The sequence below is a fragment of the Pristiophorus japonicus genome, chromosome 5, assembly GCF_044704955.1.
Source record: "Pristiophorus japonicus isolate sPriJap1 chromosome 5, sPriJap1.hap1, whole genome shotgun sequence".
Taxonomy (NCBI): domain Eukaryota; kingdom Metazoa; phylum Chordata; class Chondrichthyes; family Pristiophoridae; genus Pristiophorus; species Pristiophorus japonicus.
Genome location: NC_091981.1, coordinates 179,321,854 through 179,346,123, shown reverse-complemented (window position 1 = coordinate 179,346,123; position 24,270 = coordinate 179,321,854). Strand labels below are relative to the sequence as shown.

Genomic DNA, 24,270 nt, shown 5'->3' with positions numbered 1-24,270 from the left:
CGGCGCCATTTTGAAAAACGGAGCTGGAGTTCATTGCATGAAAGGATTTTGAGAGAAGGCTGATTTTTACCTGAGCTTAATGATAGCTTTATATGAGTTCAGAGTTCAATTTTAAGGCTATTTGAGATTATTTGAGAACATTGGAGGAAATTTGAGGACATTAAAAGAATGGGGCCTATAATATCTGTCAGTAATGCTGGCAACTTATGCTATGCAGAATAGAGGTGGAAGAAGGTTTATTCAAGAGCATTATGCACCTAATCAAAGAGCTCGCAGACTTGAGGAAGAGGCCTTGCCCCCCCACAACTTTTCAGGGAGAACCACTTATACCTGCACCTGTCTGAGGCACAATACGTTAGAAGGCTGCGCTTTCAAAAAGAGATGGTCACCAGCACCAACAGGACTGCACTGCCCGTCGAGGTGAAGGTGACTGCGGCATTTGCCTTCTATGCCTCTGGCTCCTTTCAGGCATTAGCTGGGGACATATGCTGCATCTCTCAGCATGCTACACATCGCTGCATTCGCCAGGTAACTGCTGCACTATATGCACGCAGGATGGACGTAATAAACTTCCCAATGACCAGGGAGGCACAGAATGAGAAGGCTTATGAGTTTTGCACAAATTGCTGGCTTCCCCAAGGTTCAGGGTGCCATTGACTCCATGCACATCACCCTGTGAGTACCTTTACAGGAGCCAGAGGTTTACCGAAACCGAAAGGGATTCCACTCCCTGAATGTACAGTTCGTCTGCGACCATACGCAGTGTACCATGGCAGTCAATGCCCAATTTCCAGGGAACATCCATGATGCTTTCATCTTGCGTGAGAGCACTGTCTCTGACTTGTTTAAGCAAGCGTCAGGCACAAGGTCACAGCTGGATGCTGGGGGACAAAGGTTACAGCCTCGCCACCTGGCTCATGACCCCCCTCCAGAACCCTCGGACAGAAGCGTAGCTACAATGACAGACATATAGCTGCACGCAATATCGTCAAAAAGACAATTGGAGTGCTCAAGCAGCGCTTCTGATGCCTGGACCACTCTGGAGGCAGCCTGCAATACCACCCTGAGCAGGTCACTGAGTTCATTGTGGTGTGCTGCATGCTACACAACTTAGCCATCATGAAGGGACAGGAATTGCCACTGGCGACTGCAAGACCACCTGAGGAGAGGAGGGACGAGGGGCCTGGCGATGAACCCATGCCGCCACCACCACAGGAAGCCTTGTGGAGCTTTCGCCACTGCGAAAGTTTTACGTCAGCAGCTCATAAATCAACGCTTTGCTTGAACAGTGAGAGTTGCGTTTCACCTTTGCCTGCCCACTCAATCCCACTATGTTGACTATTATCCCTCATATTCTAAAAATGAGACGCTATACAAGAATGTTTACGTTGAAAACGATTTATAAAAAATGCTAAATTCTTGAAACTTTGAAAACTTGGACAGTAAATAAATTTTTCTCCAACTAATTTGTACATATTTTGTGTGAGGACAATGACAAAAAAAATAAAGATATAACACAACAGCAACAACTACCCTGCACCTATTTTAACTGCAGCCACCTCTTTTTCTCTCTTCCCCCCCCCCCCCCACCGATCTTTACCCCCAATTACTTCCTCCTGCTATCCCTACCTGCATTGGGACCTGAAAGTTGTGCAGCAAGGTATCCAGAGTACTGCTATTGTCAGATAGACGATAGCGATGCCATGTGTGGATCCACTGGAGAAGCTCAGGGTATGGAAGAACCTGCTTCTGAGTTGGGAGGTTGTTCTATCTTTCCACTCACAGGCGCTGTCGGTCTGGGTAGTATGACACTGGGGACTGCAGATCCAAAATCCGAGACCATCAATTGCCACATGGCATAGACGGACTCGGTGTTTTCCCGCATCGCTGCAATCTGCGACATGTCCGCAGATTGCGAGGCGATGTTGCCGGAAATTCCACCCAGGGCCTGGAGGAGCTCTCGACTAAGTTCGACGCTCTCCCTTGATAGTCCCACCATGTCCAGGTTTGTGCCTGCCTGTCTCTCGGCCAACTGGCTTTGCCGACTCAACCTCCGTAGAGGCGGCATACGGGATTCTACACTCTGGGTGCGTTTGCTACACACCATTTGGTCCCACTGCCTCGGAGGCGAGGAATCTGTGAAATGTGGATCCCTCTGAGGGAGTTGTGGCCGTAGCTAAAATATGTGCTAACTCGTCCAACCCCCATCATCCCCACCTCCCTCTCCGCCTGCACCTCCTCCTTCACCTCCACTGACTCTAACAACGACCTCCTCTGCCTCACCCCCCCGCAATAGATTTTTCCTTTATAAGGTCCTCTGGGTGCCCATCATCTGTCTCTTCCTCTTCTTCCTCATCCTCCTCGGTGAGCCAAACACGAAGTTATGAGTGGAGGTGGAGGCTTCCATGGTGGGATGCCGTGCATGCGACTCCTCAAATGGAAATAGAAAACAACATACGAGTGGTTAGCAGCAGGGGAGGGGGCAGGGTGACATGAGTATGGTCTCATAGCACAGGCCTACTTGAAGGACCACCACTACTGCATCATATGTCATCAAGAGACACTACATGAAATTACCTTAACCCGAGTCCACATACACTACATGACATTACATTACATGACCCCAACATAGCCCGGGGATTTTGCAGGACTTGCCCTCAGCTGAAGTCATCAGATCAGTACCCGCACGGGTAGTCGATTGGTTGTGGGCAGCCAACAGGACTGTTCAATGCTGGGTGCACCACTCCCCATGCATCGCTGCTCACTTTGATTGTGAGCCAGTTTCTTCTGCAAAAATGACAATAGCAATACTTAACCGAATTGCCCTTCTGCTCTTGTGGCACACACAGATAGCCATCAAGCACTTGTAACATACTGTGTGCATTTAATACAATCCTTTGTTTAATGTCAGACAAGGTTCACTAGGTTGATTCCGGAGATGAGGGGGGGTGACTGATGAAGCTAGGTTGGGCCTATACTCATTGGAGTTCAGAAGGTTGAGAGGTGATCTTAGTCGAAACATGAAGAATGAAGGGGTTCAACAAGGTGGATGCAGGGAAGATATTTTCACTCATAGGGGAAACTAAAACTCGGGGGCATAGTCTCAGAATAAGGGGCCATCCATTTAAAACTGAGATGAGGAGGAATTTTTTCTTGGAGAGTTGTAAATCTGTGGAATTCTCTGCCCCAGAGAACTGTGGAGACTATATTTAAGGTGGAGATACAGATTTTTGAATGATAAGGGAATAAATGGTTATGGGGAGCAGGCAGGGAAGTGGAGCTGAGTCCATGATCAGATCAGCCATGATCTTATTAAATGGCGGAGCAGGCTCGAGGGGCCAAATGACCTACTCCTCCTATTTCTTATGTTCTTATGTCCCGTTAAGCTGCACGTGGTTCATGAGGAAAGCGTCGAAGTGCAGAAACATCTTTTAAGATCTCAGAAAGCCATCATAATTTGTAAATATCATTCATGGCAAATAAGGTGCAACACTAAGCCAAGCAACATGTCAGATTTACATTGTAAGTAATCAAGGAGTGCATAAATAAAAATATTATTTACACTCGCGGACGCATAAAGGTCATTCCACCTCTTCCTGCACTCCTGTGGGCTCTAGGGGATGTCATCTGCCGAGGACATCTCCTCAAATAGCAGACCAGATTCTTTTGCCTTCAGCTGGCGGGTGGGGGTGGGGGGGGGGTTGGTGGGGAGGCGTTGCGTTTGCTTGTCCACCCCTAAACAATTGTCCCCATCTGGCCTCAACTGCCAACACTGGTGAAGGCAGTGGTGGCTCCGGGGAGTGCAGCCAGAGCCAAATCCACGGCACCACAGGTGGCTTAGCTGCACAGGGTGGGAGAAAGAAGAATGGAAGAGCTATAGTGGTAGGGGATTCGATAGTCAGGGGAACAGACAGGCGTTTCTGTGGCCGCAGACGTGACTCCAGGATGGTATGTTGCCTCCCTGGTGCCAGGGTCAAGGATGTCACTGAGCAGCTGCAGGGCATTCTGGGGGGAGGGGGTGAACAGCCAGAGGTTGTGGTCCACATCAGTACCAATGACATAGTTAGGAAGAGGGATGAGGTCTTTCAGGCAGAGTTTAGGGAGCTAGGAGAGAGATTAAAAAGCAGGACCTAAAAGGTAGTAATTTCACGGATTACTCCCAGTGGCACGAGCTTGTGAGTACAGAAATAGGAGGATAGAGCAGATGAATACGAGGCTAGGGAGATGGTGCAGGCGGGAGGGCTTTAGTTTCCTGAGGCATTGGGACTGCTTCTGGGGGAGGTGGGACCTGTACAAGCCGGACGGGTTCCACCTCAACAGAGCCAGGACCAACATCCTCGCGGGGGGGGTTTGCTAGTGCTGTTGGGGAGGGTTTAAACTAGCTTGGCAGGGGGATGGGAACCTGAAAATAGATTCAGTAGGGAGGGGAGTAAAGTTGGAATTAGAAACCAAAAATAAAGGTGAGTTTGAAGGAGAGAGGAAACAAGCAGGAAAAAGGGTAAAAAACAATTTAAAGGCACTTTGTCTAAATGCACGTAGCATTTTTAACAAAATAGATGAGTTCGGCACAAATTGAGACAAATGGGTATGATCTGATAGCCATTACAGTGACGTGGTTGCAAGGTGACCAGGACTGGGAATTAAATATTCAGGAGTATTTGACAATCCGGAAGGACAGACAGAAAGGAAAAGGAGCTGGGATAGCTCTATTGATAAAGGGTGGAATCACTGCAATAGTGAGAAACAATATTGACTCAAATGATCAGGATGTTGAAACAGTTTGGGTGGCAATGAGGAATAATAAAGGGAAAAAGTCACTGGTTGGCGTAGTCTATAGGCCCCCTAACAGTAGCAACTCTGTTGGTCGGAGCATAAACCAGGAAATCGTGGGGGCTTGTAAAAAGGGAACAGCAATAACCATGGGTGATTTTAATCTCCATATTGATTGGACAAATCAAATTGGTCAGGGTAGCCTTGAAGAAGAGTTCATAGACCAGTTCCTTGAGCAGTATGGAACGGAACCAACCAGGGGGCAGGCTATCTTAGATCTGGTCCTGTATAATGAGACAGGATTAATAAACAATCTCCTAGTAAAGGATCCCCTTGGAATGAGTGATCATAGCATGATTGAATTTCAAATTCAGAGGGAGAATGAGAAAGTTGGATCTCTAAGCAGCGTACTAAGCTTAAATAAAGGAGACTGAGGTATGAGGGCAGAGTTGGCTAAAGTGGACTGGGAAAATAGATTCAAGTGTAGGACGGTTGATGAACAGTGGTATACATTTAAGGAGATATTTCACAACTCTCAAGAAAAATATATTCCAGTGAGGAGGAAAGGGCGTGAGAGAAAAGATAGCCATCCGTGGCTAGCTAAAGAAATAAAGAACGATATCCAGTTTAAAAACAAGGGCATACAATGTGGCCAAAGCTAGTGGAAGGACAAAAGACTGGGAAGCGTTTAAAAGCCAACAAAGAATGATTCAAAAAATGATTAAGAAAGGGAAGATAGACTATGAAAGTAAACTAGCACGAAATATAAAAACAGATCGCAAGAGTTGCTACAGGTATATAAAAAGGAAGAGAGTGGCTAAAGTAAATGTTGTTCCCTTAGAGGACGAGACCAGGGAATTAGTAATGGGGAACATGGAGATGGCAGAAACTCTGAACAAATATTTTGTATCAGTCTTTAAGGTAGAGGGCACTAACAATATCCCAACTGTGGAGTGTCAAGTGGCTATAGCGGGGGGAGGAACTTAACACAATCACAATCACTAAGGAGATGGTACTCAGTAAGATAATGGGACTAAAGGCAGATAAATCCCCTGGACCTGATGGCTTGCATCCTAGGGTCTTAAGAGAAGTCGAGGCAGGGATTGTGGATGCATTGGTTGTAATTTACCAAAATTCCCAGAATTCTGGGGAGATCCCAGCAGATTGGAAAACTGCAAATGTAACCCCCCCCCCCCCTATTTAAAAAAAGGAGGCAAACAAAAAGCAGGAAACTATCGACCAGTTAGCCTAACATCTGTGGTTGGGAAAATGTTGGACTCAGTTATTAAAGAAGCAGTAGCAGGACATTTGGAAAAGCAATATTCGGTCAGGCAGAGTCAGCATGGATTTATGAAGAAGTCATGTTTGACAAACTTGCTAGAATTCTTGGAGGATGTAACGAACAGGGTGGATAAAGGGGAATCAGTGGATCAGTGGTATGTTTGGACTTCCAGAAGGCATTCAATAAGGTGTCTCATAAAAGGTTACTGCACAAGATAAAAAGTTCACAGGGTTCGGTGTAATATATTAGCATGGATAGAGGATTGGCTAACGAACAGAAAACAGAGAGTCAGGATAAATGGTTCATTCTCGAGTTGGCAATCAGTAACCAGTGGGGTGCCGCAGGGATCAGTGCTGGGACCCCAACTATTTACAATCTAACGACTTGGAGGAAGGGACCGAGTGTAACGTAGCCAAATTTGCTGACGATACAAAGATGGGAGGAAAAGCAATGTGTGAGGAGGACACAAAAAATCTGCAAAAGGACATAGGCTAAGTGAGTGGGTAAAAATTTGGCAAATGGAGTATAATGTTGGAAAGTATGAGGTCATGCACTTTGGCAAAAAAAATCAAAGAGCAAGTTATTATTTAAATGGAGAAAGATTGCAAAATGCTGCAGTACAGCGGGACCTGGGGGTACTTGTGCATGAAACACAAAAGGATAGTATGCAGGCACAGCAAGTGATCAGGAAGGCCAATGGAATGTTGGCCTTTATTGCAAAGGGGATGGAGTATAAAAGCAGGGAAGTCTTGCTACAGTTGTACAGGGTATTGGTGAGGCCACATCTGGAATACTGCGTGCAGTTTTGGTTTCCATATTTATGAAAGGTTATACTTGCTTTGGAGGGAATTCAGAGAAGGTTCACAAGGTTGATTCCGGAGATGAGGGGGTTGACTTATGAGCAAAGGTTGAGTAAGTTGGGCTTCTACTCATTGGAATTCAGAAGAATGAGAGGTGATCTTATTGAAACTTATAAGATTATGAGGGGGTTTGACAAGGTGGATGCAGAGAGGATGTTTCCACTGATGGGGGAGACTAGAACTAGAGGGCATGATCTTAGAATAAGGGGCCGCCCATTTAAAACAGATGAGAAATTTCTACTGAGGATTGTGGATATGTGGAATTCGCTGCCACAAAGAGCTATGGCGGCTGGGACATTGAATAAATTTAAGACAGAAATAGACAGTTTCTTAAACGATAAGGGAATAAGGGGTTATGGAGAGTGGGCAGGGAAGTGGACCTGAGTCCATGATCGGATCAGCCATGATCCTATTAAATGGAGCAGGCTCGAGGGACTGTATGGTCTACTCCTGCTCCTATTTCTTATGTTCTTACGTAACAGTGCCTCTTGGGCATCCGGGCTAAATTTCTTTGCCCTCTGCCTTGCTAATTCTGGTTGCTGCATTTTCTCCTTTCTCTTATATCTCTCTCTCTCTCTCTCTCTCTCTCTCTCTCTCTCTCCAGTTATCTCCCCTATTATCCACTATTATCTGCTTTTATCTCTCAACCTCGTATTATCCCTCATCTCCTTTTCCAATATCTCTCTCTCTCCTCTTCGATTATCTCCTCCCTCTCTCTCTCTCTCTCTCTCTCTCTCCATGATGGTGCTCTGCGCGGGCGAACCCTGACCAGAATTGTGGGAAAAGAAAATCGTGAGGAAAAAAAATTGCGTGTGCGCGGAAGGTCCGTTTGGCTTCGGCGCCAAAAAAGCAAATCGTGTAAGGCTGAAAATACCGCTTCCACCGGTCAACTTTTCAACTAACTGCCGGTCTTCGGTCATAGCGGTGTTTCGACGGTTAAAAAAAAAAACCCGATCTGCAAATACCGCCCCAAAATCGGTGGTAATGGTATTTGATGAAATTTCAGCCCATGTGTTTAGTTTCTTTTTCCCTCCTCCAATTTTTAAGTCACTTTCTGCTGCCTTGAATTATTTCAGCTGGCTTCCTGAGGCCCAGGTAATACAGAAGGCACTGAATTCTGCTGCCAACAATGTGTACCAGTATGGAAGAGAGTGGATAACCCACAAGGTAAAGGCACAACTGTTGGAATTCTAACATTTAATATCTGATCCAGTTTTGTTTGTGCTTGATTGTGATCTCTTGTGAAGTACATGTCTGTGGCACAGAACAGTATTACCCTTGATTCTCATCAAAGATATTTGATTTTTGTTCATTTGGTGTAGAAGAGGCCACTGAACAGTTTGAAATAGGAGAACTGTGACTAGGTTTCATTTGCTGAGGAGCAGAATGTAGCGCCCAAGTCTTGTAAATAGTCACATGGACCTCCTTATCTCGTGTTGAATCAACTTTTACTTTCTCCTCTTAAACGTCTTTGTCCTTCACTTTCCCCAACAAAGAGAAGTAGAAGAAAAGATGAGTGAAGTATCAGTCGGGAGTGAAGTGGGCTGTGGGATCATAGAAATATATTTGGATTGCTGTCTTGATTAAGCATCTTTATTGTCATAGATGAGTCCAAATGGAAATGCATGAATTAGTCCCTTGGCCCTCATCAACATTTCAAGGTACCCAATTACTGTTAACATGGCTGACTTTACTGATCAGGAGTTGGGAGAGTCCTTGGAAGTTCGTGATTATTTTTGTCCCTTACAGTCTTCATAAATGGTCTTATTTGGAAGGGTGAGCAAATGGACCATGATGAGGTGTCAGACTTTTGGGCTCAATTTTCCCCGGTCATTTGCGCCGATTTTTTTGGCATGCGCGTTTTGTCTGGCGTATTTATTTTTTTCCAAATTTCCCCCTTCGATCTGGCGCCAGCGTAACTGACTTAGTTACGATTTTTATAGGCCAGTTTTTTTTAATGTCATGTCTGCGGCGTTTTTTTCAATATTTTGCAGTTTGGCCAACATTTTTTCCTTCTAGGTCAGTATATCTGGCCACTCCCGAAAAACCTTCTGGGCATAGAAAACCAGCGCACGTTCACAAATCGGCGCTGAAAGACGCCATTGTTTTTAAATCGAATATTTTGGAGGGAGTCAAGAATACTGTCAAAATCAATAATAAAGTTCAACTTTTTTTTAACCTGTCAACGTAGAAGTGTAAATTTGTTGGATTTCAGAAGTTTTCTCTTTTTTTACTCACACACGCCACCACCGAAGCTTCGAGCCAGGGGAGCGAGGTGCTGATCGGAAGCCTTCTGCACTGAACACAGCAATGAGTGGGGGTGGAGGGAGAAAGAGAGAAGTCACAAGACCTTTGGGGGTGATCCATCCATACAGACCTTGGGGAGAGAGAGAACTGCGAACCTGTCCTGCCTGCCTGCTTTCCTGCCGTTTTGAGCTTCTTTCAAAGGTTAAATTTAAGTATGGAGGCAATACTGACAATGCCATACCTTGTGCGAGTCTTCTGCATCATGGTGCTGCGTAGGAGACAATTGATTCGACGTCATCGCATCAGAAATATCAGAACCTGTAGGGTGCTGGGCAGGAAGCTTTACCCACCTCCGGTATATCGAGGCAGGCGTTCGTACCTCCACTTCAGTGATGCAGACTGTGTCAGAAGGCTGCATTTCCACAAAGAAGTTGTAAGTGAGATCTGTGAGTTGGTCAAAACAGACCTGCAACCTAGAAACATCAGGAGGACTGCTTTGTCAGTTGAAGTGAAAGTTACAGCTGCACTTTCATTCTATGCCACCAGATCGTTTCAAGCTGTAACTGGGGATGTGTGCGCCATCTCTCAACATGCAACACGTCTGCATTCGCCAGGTGACGGCTGCACTGTATGTGCGGAGGAATGACTTCATAAAGTTTTCCATGACCGCCCAAGCAATCCATGACAGGGCTGTGGGCTTCTCCAGGATTACTGGCTTCCCAAAGGTACAGGGCTGCATTGATTGTACCCACATTGCCTTGCGAGCACCTTTTGGAGGATTCCGAGATGTACAGGAACAGAAAAGGCTTCCACTCCCATTAATGTACAGCTTGTATGTGATGACGAGCATCATATCATGTCAGTCGATGCAAGATAACCTGGGAGCACTCATGATGCGTTCATCCTATGCGACAGCATTATATCTGCCATGTTTCAGCAGCTGCAGCCAGAAGGGCAGAGCTGGCTACTGGGAGACAAAGGGTACAGCCTTGCCATCTGGCTCATGACGCCCCTGCGCCTAACCCGGACGAAAGCTGACTGTGAATACAACATGTCGTACATTGCGATGCGCAGCATCATTGAGAGGACCATTGACAACTTGAAACAGCGTTTCCGATGCTTGGTCCATTCCGGAGGCTACTTGCTGTACTCCCCTGAGATTGCCGGTCAGTTCACTGTTGTGTTCCACATACTGCACAACTTAGCCATCAACTTAGGCAGCACCTGGTAGTGGAAGAACCACCTGCGGTGAGAGTGGCTGATGATACACCACTGAGACCCGCAACCTCGGAAGGTATGAAACCATGGAATGTCCCATCAGCACTCAGACCACTCGTCACGGAAGGGGCTGTCATCTCCATGAGCGGCACCTCCTCCAAAGTCAGCACAACAGTGGGAGCTTCATCCAGCTCCATCCCCCTCACCCCCATGTTCTTGGTCTGGAGGGTTGGATTGGAAGATGTTCTCCTCTTCAGGCTCGTCTGCGTCTGAATCATCTTCTGCATCATCAGGGTTGGCCTCAAGTTCTGCAAAATATACAACAGTCAAATGGTTAGCAGCAAAGGAGGGAGCAGGGTGGGTGGCATGAGTAGGTCACACATCACAGGCCAGGCAGCAGGCTAATTTGAAGGACCACAATGAATTTGCAGGACTTGCCCCCTCCTTCGAGTGTGGGCCCAACTTGTGCAGTGGTGATTGCTTTTCTCCAGGCAGGACCCATCAAAGCAGCAACCCTCTCTTCCAAGGGTGTCAGTGGGTGCAGATTTGCCAGGCCTCCTCTTGTTCGAGTTCTTTCCCTTTTATTATGTGCCACCTTCCTCTGGCAAAGATGAAAACGCAACTTTTTAAAGAGGGTGTCTTTCTGCTGGGTGGGACATACAGATGGTCACATTTATAATTGCAATTGCTTTGAATAAATGAAAATATTACTTACTCTAACTATTTGACCAAGGTCCTGCCACTTCTTTTTACACTGGCCTCCAGATCTTGTGGTGGTAACTAGTGCCTCCACATCTTCCTGTAAGAAATTCTTGGTCCTTGCACCATGTTGCATCTTGTATGGCTGCAGATTGCTCCGATTGCCAAATCGGAGCAGTATTGCACATGCGCGTCCATTGCAACAACGTCAAAACGTAACTTTTTTTCTCGCGCATGCGCAGAAGGTGCAGCATCGTTTTTTGGTGCAGACAGCAGGCTCTATCCCCCGAGGCGACTGGACATGCTGCGCTACGCCAAATTCGAATTATATATCGGGGAAACTTTGGCAAATTATTTGTGGCCTAGAAAACAGGCGGGGAAAATTGAGCCCTTAATTTTTGAGGTAAGATTGTGCCTCTCTGAAGCATCTTCTCTAATTGTGCAGAAAGAGCTGAGAAAAGATCTTGGTCATCTGTCTGCCTTAAAGAGTGGTGCACATTTAACTTTTTACTACTCCAAACCTAGGTACAGTGGAGGTGCGGTGAGAAATCGTGGCGGAGGTGCGGCGAATGACCAGAGCAGAGGAACGGAGAGAGATCGGGGCACACGCGCGACGTGATATGGGCCCAGGGGCAGCACGGGCCAGCCCACATTGCAATATGTGTGCGCATTAGTTCCATGCAGCGGAGCTGGTCTCCAGTCATCTGGGTTAATCCTTGCCACTGGACCAAGACCTAGCTCTGTCAATCCCTTGTGGTGGCTGGTGTGCAACGGCCACCACACGTTAAAAAAAATCCATGCACAGGCATTTCCACCCTTCAATATGTAGTTTGGGACCTGGAATATCAGATCCTCATCGAAACACCTGTGAACTCATCCCTTTTTGGAGTGGAAGCAGGCCATCCTCTATACGAGGGACCACCTAAGAAGAAGAACTCCAGACCTAACTACCAGCAAGCACACCTTGCTTTTCCGACTCTGGTGTATTGTCTGCAAACAAGGGGAAAAGGAATTTCATCACTAATTTGTTTTGTAACTAGAACAAGGCCAAGGTATAAAAGTTATACAATCATAAAAAGCATAAAATAATTAGGTGGAACAGGCTTTGGATACCACAGCAATTAATGTGTACACAGGCTGCACTAAAATATGCAATATATAGGGATAACTGACTCCCTCCCCACACTGTTCCTCAAGTAACAGTCCGGGTCATTCTCTCTTTTTTTCAAATGCCAAATGCCAGCATTCTAGCTTTGGACCAGTGCACACCATGTGGTCCAGAAAGGTGATATTTCAGTACAAATTAACTGATTAACAACTGGATGTGACAGAAGCTATGTTAGCAAAGTAACCTTGCTAGTGATGTATTTTTAAGTTTTTGACAATGCATTGGAAGATATTAAAGCCACATAGAAATATTTTAGTAATGGACTGATCAGGAGTTGGAAGACCTTGGTAGTTTGTGAGGAACATTTATTTTTCCCCTGCAGACTTCAGACATCCTCTTCTTTGGAAGAGTGAGCAAATGGGCCATGATGGATGAGGTATCGGATTTTAATTCTTGCAGGTGTATCTTGCATCTGTGAAGCACCTCCTCCAATTGCGCAGCACAAACTGAGAAAACATCTTGATCATCTATCTGCCTTAAAAACTGGTGCACATTTTAACATTTTATACTCCTCCAGCCCTAAGTATACCAGCAAGCACCCTTTATTTTACTGACTGGTGTATTGTCTGCCCCTCCCTCTGTTCCACCATTTCGCCATCATCTCCCTTCACTCTGGAACATGTTCCCTAAATTGCCCTGTGTTGCAAATTCCCTCTCTACTTTCAAAACCCTCCTCAAACTCTTCTCTTTGATGTTGTTTGGTTGCTTGAAGCCATAACTTTTCTCCCACTTCATGTCCTTGGTGTCCTCTGATCATCGCGAAAGCACCTTGGAATGTTTGTGAAAAGCTATAGGTAAATTCTTGATGCAAGGTTTCTATTTATTCTCAAAATTTATTCTATGCTGATTAGTATTTTGTGTTTGTTCAGCTTCATAAGATGTTAGGAGACAAGATGAACAACACAGCAGTTATAGAGAAGCAAGTACTGGAACTGTGGGACAGATTGTATCATAATTGGTTTGTGAAGGTGAGTGTGCTAATGTGAAAAGTGGTCCCATATTCTTTTAAAAAAATAATGATTTCTAATTACTCTTACCTCCCTCCCTATCTATCTGTCTCTTTCCCCCCCCCGCCCCATCTCTCTCTCTCTATCCGTCCCTCCCTCCGAGGGTATACACTGGAGACTGCACTGCAGAGGGTGCAGAGAAGATTTACAAGGATGATACCAGAAATGCGAGGGTATACACACCAGTAAAGGATGAATAGGGTGGGTCTTGTTTCTCTTGGAAAAAAGAAGGCTGAGGTGCCTGAGTCAAGGTCTTTAAAATTATGAACGGTTTTGATAGAGTAGATACAGAGAGAACGTTTCCACTTGAGGGGAAGAGCATAACTAGCGGCCATCAATATAAGATAGTCACCAAGAAATCCAGTAGAGAATTCAGCAGAGAATTTGTTACCCAGAGACTGGTGAGAATGTGGAACTTGGTAAACTCGCCAACTCCTCACCTCACTTTTCTCGTCCGCCCCTCCCACCTCCGCAGTCGTAGTCTATTTCCACCCCCTGCCCCCAGCGCTGTCTTCCCCCCCCCCCCCCGTCCCTCCCGTTTCTGCATTCCCCTTGCCGTTTCTCCGCTCCCCCAGTCCCCCCGCCGTCTCTCCGACCCTCCCCACCCCCACCCCAGTCCCCCCGCTGTCTCTCCGCTCCCCCGCCCTCAGTTCCTCCACCATCTCTCTGCGCCCCCCTCCCCCAGTCCCCCCCCGCTATCTCTCCGCTCCCTCAGTGCCCCCGCCGTCTCTCCGCGCCCCCCCAGTCCCCCCGCCATCTCGTCTCTGCTATCCACCATTTGCCGTCCCTGATGTTTTAAGGATCAGTGCATCTAGTCGGCTGTGGCACATATTTCTTCAATTTTCCTTTTGCATCCTTTCTTTGTTTAGAATGTAACTCATTCTGGAAGACATAAAGGTCACAAATTGGCCATCAGTCGGCAAAATAGTTGGCTCGGTGACATTTTAGACTGGCAGGATGTTGCCTCCTTCGTTCATGAGAACATAGAAACATTCCTTTCCGTGAGTATCTTAAATTCTAATTATTTAAAAATGGATTCCTTATCTTTGTGAATAGGTCACGTACACTGAAATCTTAACAGCATAGTTTAAAGTCTCGCACCTTTTCATACATGTGTTTATGTTCTGTAGAAAATAACTTATTTGCACTGTATAGTAATTTTTATATATTAATTTATTCAAGCTGCTTGTAATTTTGCATTTAATTTTACCACTGTCCTTTTTCAGGTTATTATTTTCTGCTTTCTCATTGGTATTTGTACTACCCCGGTAATATATAAAAACTAGTACAGGTATGATCAAAAGAGCCAGTAGTCATAGGAGGAAGTTGCAGCGATTGTGAGATAGTATAAGTAGAGAATAAAATCACAACTGGGTATAATAAGGCAGTTACTTAAGAGAAGTGTTAAATGATCTATTGGAATATAAAATATTCTGGCCTTCATAAAGTAATGCATCTAAATGGGGAATTTTCTTTTACTAATCACGGGATATGGGCATCATTGGCAAGGCTGGTATTTATTGCTCATCCGTAGTTGCCCTTAAGGTGGGGTGGGCCGCCGCCTTGAACCGGTGAAGGTGCTCCCACAATGCTATTGGGGAGTTCCAGAATTTTGGCCTAGCGAATGTTTTCAAAGGTTTAGACAATACTGAAATTCCTTATAATCACACAAATTTGTAGGGTAACTTTTTATTTTTTTTTTAAATTGAGATTTTCTAATGGCTCAGTGGCTAATCTTAGTTCCCTCACTGTTGGGTTGCTAAAATTGGCCACGTTCTGAAAAGGATTTGAAAAAAAAAATCAGCGAGAAAACTACTGCGGATCCCTATCCAGGGGATGGGCAGGATTGGGCTTGGCTGTGGTGTCCTCCATGATTGAGTAGCTTCCTAGCACTCACTGTCTAATCTCTCACATGAAGAGCTACATGGAAATTACATTGTGTCTGAACCCACCCACTACTTGTGTGTTGGGGTTGGTGGGTGGGTGGGGTTGGGGGGTGGGGGAGGAGAGAAGAATACCATGAGCAACTTTGTATCCCAAAAACATCTATAGTGAATGTTTTCTTTCAAGGTTTACAAGTGTTAAAAATATTCACGAATACTGTAACCCTTTATATGGAAACTAATTCATGCTGTTATTTTTGGGAGTCTGTAATTGGTAGTCTATCCAGTAAAATTAATGCAACAAAAAGTCTTCACTCTGCATCCTCTACACACCTTAAATACATAGCTGAGCTTGTTGGATTCTAGGCGGGGACCATGTGCTGAGAAAATGTGATAACATTGCAGATAGGCAGTGCAAACATGATGATCTAGTAACTGTGTCATTGATCCAATTCATTGTTCCCTGATAAACTTTCTTTGCTTGTCTTGTTGGATCTCTGAAAATCTCAATACCATGAAGATTACTCGCTCCATTTCACAGGCACCTTACATTGGGTGGTAGACTGGTCCACCTGCAGGACCTTTTCACAAACAGTGTTGCCAATGAACATCAGGGGGATTGCAAAAGTTTATTAAGATTGGAAGAGAACAATCTTTTACTCCAGGTATTTCATTCTATTTAAAAAGACTGGGGACTTTATCCAATCTATGATGCCGAAACCACTTCCTAAAGCAGGCGAAATTCAAGATTGTCATAATGCCACAGGTTATCCAGTTAGTGTTCCCTGGGGACTGGTTGACTGTCATAGACCTAAGAATGGATGGTTGCTGTTGCTATTTGGAAACATCACCAGAAGATTCTCGGGTTCAGTTTTGAGTGGTAAAGTTATTAGTACAAAGATTACTTCCCTTCAGCTTCGTCAGCACCCAGGTTTTACTAAATGTCTGTTGGTTGTTGCTATGTATCTCAGATAAGAACATAAGAATTCAGAGCAGGAGTAGGCTATACGGCTCATTGAGCCTGCTCCGCCTTTCAATAAGATCATGGCTGATCTTCTACTTCAGCTCTACTTTCCCACCCGATCTCCATTTCCCTTGATTTCCCCTAGAGTCCAAAAACCTATCTATCTCAGCCTTGAATATACTCAACGACTCAGTATCCACAGCCCTTTGGGGTAGAGAATTCGAAAGATTCACAACCCGCTGAGTGAAGAAATTCTTCCTCATCTCAGTCTTAAATGGCCTACCCCTTACCCTGAGACTATGCTCCCTAGTTCTAGATTCTCCAACCAAGGGGAATCAATCTCTCAACATCTACTCAGTCAATCCCCCTCAGAATCTTGTATATTTTAATGAGATCACCTCTTGTTCTTCTAAACTTCAGAGAGTATAGGCTCAATCTCTCCTCATAGGACAACCCTCTCATCCCAGGGATCAATCTAGTGAACCTTTGTTGCAGTGCCTCTAAGGCAAGTATGTCCTTCCTCAGATAAGGAGACCAAAACTGTGCACATTACTCCAGATGTGGTCTCACCAAAGCCCTGTACAATTGTAGTAAGACTTCCTTACTCTTGTACTCAAACTCCCTTGCAATAAAAGCCAACATGGCATTTGCCTTCTTAATTGCTTGCTGTACTTGTATGCTAACTTTGTTTCCTGTACGAGGACACCTAAATCTCTCTGAACACCAACATTTAATAGTTTCTCACCATTTAAAAAATATTCTGTTTTTCTACTTTTCCTATCAAAGTGAATAACGTCTCATTACCCCACATTATACTTCATCTGCCACCTTATTGCCCACTCACTTAACCTGTCTATCCCTTTTCAGGCTCTTTGTGTCCTATTCACAGCTTACAATCCCACCTAGCTTTGTATCGTCAGCAAACTTGGATATACCGGATATACCATCTCCATACTTATTTGGACAATTGGCTTATCAGAGCCCTGTGTCCGATGTGCTCAGCAGTAGGGCACATACTCAGTACAGTCTGAGTTTCATATTCAATTGCAAGATGCACTCCCACTATTAAATTTGTATGCTGAAAATACCATGAAAATACTCTTCTTAGCATTTAGTAGGGGTAAACAAAATAGAGGTAGGTACTCTCTCATCTCACAATTTGTCCGTGTCAGCAGAAGATCTACTTGAGGTAGTTGAGAATATTTTCAAGAGTTGGGCATGTCTGGAAATGAACCATTGGTTCCTGTTTGTGCTCAAGCACAGAGACTGTCGGCCTGGAGACTGCATAGTGTCTCCTTTCCTGGATGCATAAGTTTTCAAATTTCCCCATGTCTTATGTATAGTTCAAAATATACTAGCAAACTGATTGAAAATCACACTGGTTGCCCCTTATTGACAGCACAAGGCGTGGATTGAGCACAGGCAGCGTTATGAACGGATACAGAAGCCCAGGCCTCACAGGAAGGGTCTGTTCCCTTAATTTGGGGGAGGGTTAAGTATTGCATCCTGATTTGGAGATATTTTGGTTTACAGCCTGGTTATTGAAAGACCACGACTCTGATCACAGTCCCTCTGTTTCAGTAATAAATATAATCCTTGGCTCCCTCGTGGTATCCACAAATAGAGCTTATAACACAAAGTGGCAATCTTCTAAGTCAGTTAGTCCTCTTGCATGTGATTTTCTGAACATTCTCCAGCACTCTTTCAACATTAGCTTAAAACTCAAGTCTATTTGTTTCTATATTGCAGCTATTTGTCTTTCATGGCCCATTGTCTGGGTCTTATTTTGGAAATTGTGCCCAGTTAGGCACTTGCTGATTCACAGTTAATCAGCACATGGTTTGAGCTTCCTCAAAAGTGTGCGTTTAGGTTCTTGCACAGAAAACTTAATGCCACTTTTGGTTTTGGCTCTGAGTTGGTGAACTGCAATCCCTTATTGTAGATCATCTGATTGATTAGGCATTCTGACATGGTTGTCAACAGGTCTTTACATCTAGGATCGCTCCCTGATTAAGTGTTGGTAACAAAATTATTCCATCATTTTATTCACCACCAAATATGTCAGAACCAAACACTGCATCCATGATGCTTGCAGGATGCTAAATTATGCATCTCTCTCAGAACAATGTAGTGAGATTTGACCATTACTTATCTCCTATGACGTAAACTGTTGACTAAGTAGCAGATAGCCAAATGCTACCAATTTCCAGGGAAAAAGCCGCATCTCCATCAGGTTCCAACTGATACCACATGCAAAGCTGGCATATGAAGCAATCATCATACAATTGATGAACATTGCTGTCTGGATCTAACTGCAATGCATGACAGACACTACATTGGTATTATGGCTCCTATGCAGGGGTTCCTCTCCCTCGCTCCTAATTCTGTACTACTTTAGTACCGTTCTTTAAGCTACATCCTCTGCACATTGTAGTAAAAGAATACATTACTTTGTAGGATCATATTCATTATTTGAATGGTATGCATTCTCCAATTCAACCCTGCAAGCCCTGTAGGGATATACTTTTTGGCAGAGGTAGTCTTAAGGAATTAGTTTCAGTTTAGCTTCAGGTCAGAATAAAGTGGCACAATTGCACAGTTCCTGTGATTTTATGCAATGCAGGAGTAGAGACCATGGGCTCAAATTTGGCCCACCCGTTTTTTCGGCGTACTCACATAAGATGCATCGACTTCCTAGGCTCAAAACGGTGCCAAAAAGATGTCCCCTGATTCTGGCCGCTCTGTTGACTCTGCCAGGGCTTGGCGTGGTATGGCAATTCCATTGGGGGCACAGAGCTAGGGGCCTGCACGTGAAAGAGTGCCGGCAGGAGGGCGGAGCTCGGGCTCTGCGCGTGAAAGAGTGCCGGCAGCGCTGCGCATGCGCATTGGAGTGTTCGAGCATGCGCAATAGAGAATAACATTGGCAATCGGCCATTTTTAAAGGAAAAGGAAGCAGATTGATTTTTGGTGCCAGAAGGAGTGCTGTTAAATAAAGCAGCTGCTGGAATCAGTGAGTGCTCTGTGTTGCTGCAAAAGTTCCAGATGGAGTGCTGCATGGGTGAAAATCATTGCTGCATGCAAAATAAGGACTGTGTGTTTTGAAAAATCGCTGAGTGTCAATTCAATACAGCAATGCAATAACGTGCACCAAGAACGAAGAATATCTTGCATAATGAAGTGGAGATACTAGTTAATGTCATTGAGAACAGATGGCAGGAGCTGGATACCAGCAACAGAGGTCACACAAAAGTGCCACCCAAAGAAATGAAGAAATGCTGAAACCAAGTTGCAGAAGATTATTGCACAGTGGTGAACACCACGAGATCTGGAAGCCAGTGTAAAAAGAAATGGCAGGACCTTGGTCAAGTAGTTAGTGTAAGTAATATTTTCATTTATTCAATGTAATTGCAATTGTAAATGTGACCAGCTGTATATGTCCCACCCAGCAGAAAGACACTGTCTCTAAAAAGTTGCATTTTCAGCTTTGTAGAAGAAATTGGCCCACAACAAAAGAGAAAGAACTTGAACAGGAGGAGGCCCGCCAAATTTGCACCAACTGACACCCTTGGAAGAGAGGGTCGCTGCTTTAATGGGTCCTACCTGGAAAAAAACAATCCGTATTGCACAAGCTTGGCCCACACGCGAGGGAGAGGGTAAGTCCTGAAAATTCATCGTGGCCCTTCAAATCAACCTGTTGCCTGGCCTGCAACGTGTGAGCCTACTCATGCCACCCATCCTACCCCCTGCTGTGCTGCTAACCATTTGACTGTTGTGTTATATTTTGCAGAACCTGATGCCAGTCCTGAAGATCCGAAGAAGATTCAGATGCGTACGACCAACTTGGGGGGAGGGTGGGCATGGAAATGTATGAAGGGGTCAATAGTGGAATGAATATGTTTGAGGCCACGTTAACGGTCTTTGCGTTGCCAAACACTTCCATGAGTTCTGGTGCGGCATTCTTTGGTTTCAGCCCGTCCATATATAGTGGTTGATGTTCTGATGTGACATTCCATGGTTTCCCAAGTTCCGAGGTTGCGAGTCCCAGTGGTGGTTGACTAAGGGTTTAATTAGGAGGGGGAAAATAGAGTTGAGTAACCTTGCAGGAAACCTAAAAATTGACTGCAAAAGCATCGATAGGTATGTGAAGAGAAAAAGACTAGTGAAGACTAATGTAGGTCCCTTGCAGTCAGAATCAAGTAAATTCATTTTGGGGAACAAGGAAATGGCTGACGATTTGAACAAATACTTTGGTTCTGTCTTCACTAAGAAAATACTAGAGGACCAAGGGTCTAGCGAGAACGGGGAGCTGAGGTAAATCCTTATTAGCAGGAAATGGTGTTAGGGAAATTCAAGGGACTGAAGGCCGATAAATCCCCAGGGCCTGATAGTCTGCATCCCAGAGTACTTGAGGAAGTGACCCTAGAAATAATGGATGCATTGATGGTCATTTTCTAACATTCCCTGGACTCTGGTTCAGTTCCTATGGATTGGAAGGTAGCTAATGTAACCCCACCTTTTTTAAAAAAAAAGGAGAGAGAAAACAGGGATTTATAGACCGGTTAGCCTGACATCGGTGGTGGGGAAAATGCTGGAATCAATTATTAAAGATGTAATAGCAGCGCATTTGGAAAGCAGTGATAGGATCAGTCCAAGTCAGCATGGATTTATGAAAGGAAAATCATGCTTGACAAATCTAGAGGTTTTTTTTAAGGATGTAACTAGTAGAGTAGATAAGGGAGAACCAGTGGATGTGGTGTATTTGGACTTTCAAAAAGCTTTTGACAAGGTCCCACACAAGAGGTTAGTGTGCAAAATTAAAGCACATGGTATTGGGGGTAATGTATTGACATGGATAGAGAACTGGTTAGCAGACAGGAAGCAAAGAGTAGAAATAAACTGGTCCTTTTCAGAATGACAGGAAGTGACTAGTGGGGTGCCGCAAGGTTCAGTGCTGGGACCCTAGCTACTTACAATATACATTAATGATTTAGACGAAGGAATTGAATGTAATATCTCCAAGTTTGCAGATGACACTAAGCTGGGTGGCAGTGTGAGCTATGAGGAGGATGCTCAGAGGCTGCAAGGGGACTTGGACAGGTTACATGAATGGGCAAATGCATGGCAGATGCAGTATAATGTGGATAAGTGTGAGGTTATCCACTTTGGTGGCAAAAACAGGAAGACAGATTATTATCTGAATGGTGACAGATTAGTAAAAGGGGAGGTGCAATGAGACCTGGGTGTCATGGTACATCAGTCATTGAAGGTAGGCATGCAGGTACAGCAGGCAGTAAAGAAAGCAAATGGCATGCTGGCCTTCATAGCTAGGGTATTTGAGTTTAGGAGCAGAGAGGTCTTACTGCAGATGTTTAGGGCCTTGCTGAGACCACACCTTGAGTATTGTGTGCAGTTTTGGTCTCCTAATCTGAGGAAGGGAGTGCAGCGAAGGTTCACCAGACTGATTCCCGGGATGGCAGGACTGACATGAGGAAAGACTGGACCGACTAGGCTTATACTCACTGGAATTTAGAAGAATGAGAGGGGATCTCATAGAAACTTAGAAAATTCTGACGGGATTGGACAGGTTAGATGCAGGAAGAATGTTCCCGATGTTGGCAAGTCCAGAACCGGGGGTTACAGTCGAAAGATAAGGGGTAAGCCATATAGGACTGAGATGAGGAGAAACTTTTCCACCCAGAGAGTTGTGAACCTGTGGAATTTTCTGCCACAGAAAGTTGTTGAGACCAGTTCGTTGGACATATTCAGAAGTGAGTTTGATGTAGCCCTTACGGCTAAAGGGATCACGGGGTATGGAGAGAAGGCAGTGGTGGGGTACTGAGGTTGCACGAATGGCCCGTTCCTGCATCTATTTTCTATGTTTCTAATGCAGCATGGAACATCCAGTGCCCCACTGTCCGAGGTTGTAGGTCCCAGTGGTGGTGGGATGCGGCATGGAACACCCAGGGCCCCACGGTACTAGTTTGCGCCTCCCAGTGCTGGTGGGATGCAGCATGGAACACCCAGGGCCCCACCGTCTGAGATGTGGGTCCCACTGGGGTGCTGCGAGACAGTGTGAGGGGAAGGAGAAATTGACCACGCTCTCCTGAGATGCAGGATGCAACAGATGTGGTTCAAATGATAGCATAGGGTGCGGGGAGCAATGACCTTACCCGATCACTCGTGCACACCGTCAGTAGGGTGGGTGATGAGGTAACGGGGCTGTCAGGAAAAATAACAATAATGGCATGGGAAATGGGAACGATTTCCAGGAACATGAGTGAGGGAATGGTGTCCCTGAGGGAGGGAATGTCAGAGGCAGTGGAAATGACGGCACAGGCCATCAGGGAGGGAATGTCAGAGGTAGCTGCTGCAATAAGGGAACACACCCAGGCCATGCATCATTGACAGAATCAACTGCCATTCCCACTGCAATCCCCGCATCAGCCTCTGAAGAGACCCAGCTGGGCCCTCCACGTTAACACCTGACACCCCCCCCCCATGAAGAAGTGCACATTCACCGAGATGGGTGCAACCTTGCTTTGCTGCTGCTGTTGTTGATACTGCTGTAACTGTTTTCAAATTGGATGTTTTTCTAAGTTATGTAACTTTACAAGTTTATAAGTGATCTTAAAGCTTTTAAGTGATCTTAAAGAGTCATATTAAAGTAAAGTTTGATACGAATTATTTTATTACACTAAAGTGAAGTACATTGTAAACTTTTCAATAAAATATATTTTACATTAAAACTGAATCGTGTTCCATTAACACAACACAACATTTAGGAACAAATGCAAAAAATAAACATGTCCATGCAGAATGGTTGTCGCTGAGCCACTAAGGCAGCACATCAGTTTTGCAGTTCACCCTCCCCCAAGGTATGTATATGAACCACAAACAAAGGTCTTTTGTTCTCTTCCCCCCACCCCCATTCAGTCATGTGACTTCTCTCTCCCTCCTCGTCCAACACCCCCCCATACCCAGCCTGTTGCAGCCTGGTTGATTCCTGCAGCCAGCAGCCTGGGTCTTCTGGGAGCCCAACCCAGCCGCCTGCCTGTGTGTTCTGCGAGCCTGTGGCCAGTTCCCTGTGCTCTCCCGCCCGGTCATCCCGCCCGCACCTATCCCCGGCCGAGTGGCCTCTCGCACTGGCCAGCCCGCTGACTTCCCGGGCCCGAGTTAGGAAGGTAGGAATTAAGTTTTATTTTTTTTTTTATTCTTGATGGTTTTTATGCTTAAATGTGGTTGTGCTTTGTTTAGTGCTTTGTAAGGTCCTCCCCGCTTCCCTTCCCGCCCCTATCTCTGGCAACCTGCGCTGATTTCTTAACTCTCCAAGGGTTTTCTGTGCGACCACAAGTGGCCACATACACTGGCCTAAGTTAATTTGGAGCAGCTATTAAGCTGTCCAAAGTGGCTTAAATGGCCAAAACTGGCGTAGGTGGCTGATAATGCCCACTTTTGGAAAAAAAACTAAACTAACTCACTTACACTGGCGCAAATTGAATGTGCAAAATGGGAATTTTTAAGATACTGCAGAAAAATCAAGTTGCTTCAAAAAAAAAACGGAGCAACTCCTGGGCAGTTTTGGGCCCCATATGTGGCATCACCAGTGTGCGATGTCATGACATCTCATGGGTGTTCAGCTCACAGTTTAGCTAGACTATACTCCCTACAAAGTATGGTTTGAATTGTGTAGTCTTAAATCATTGTAACAGTACAAAAGTAAATGTATAACAGTAAAAAGCAACAACATGAAGATTTGTTACCTGCCTGATGCAGTGAATTTTAGATTTTTCTTTTTGCAGGAAACGACAGAAATTTTTGTAATAGTGCCTTGTTTTTAGCTGAAGCAATCCAAGGTCAGATGCAGCAAGAGCTTCATCCTGAAAAGCTGCCCAGACATTTTGCCTTAACAACTACTTCAGAAAATCAACCCAACTCCCTCCAAAATAAAACAAACTGTACCATATTTTCCCAAAGCAGTCATCCTTGTGGAACTTTGAGAGTTATATAGAAACATAGAAAATTGGTGCAGAGGTAGGCCATTCGGCTCTTCGAGCCTGTACCATCATTCAGTATGGTCATGGCTGATCATGCAACTTCAGTACCCCATTCCTGCTTTCTCTCCACACCCCTTGGTCCCTTTAACCGTAAGGGCCACATCTAACTCGCTTTTGA

General features: G+C 45.1%; 1 protein-coding gene and 1 long non-coding RNA gene across 5 annotated transcripts in view; both read left to right on the top strand.

Moving 5' to 3' along the window:
- Window positions 1-24,270, top strand: part of tmem245 (transmembrane protein 245) — a 257,862-nt gene that overhangs the window by 91,012 nt on the left and 142,580 nt on the right. For all 4 annotated transcript variants that reach the window (XM_070881138.1, XM_070881139.1, XM_070881135.1 and 1 more), the window contains 3 exons: window positions 7,989-8,079; window positions 13,114-13,212; window positions 14,121-14,252. In XM_070881138.1, coding sequence (XP_070737239.1) covers window positions 7,989-8,079; window positions 13,114-13,212; window positions 14,121-14,252 — 322 coding nt within the window. The remainder of the gene's footprint in view (window positions 1-7,988; window positions 8,080-13,113; window positions 13,213-14,120; window positions 14,253-24,270) is intronic.
- On the top strand, window positions 19,454-22,662 carry LOC139264532 (uncharacterized). Its single transcript, XR_011593366.1, has 3 exons — window positions 19,454-19,473; window positions 19,581-19,751; window positions 19,886-22,662. It is a non-coding gene; the product is annotated as an uncharacterized lncRNA (long non-coding RNA).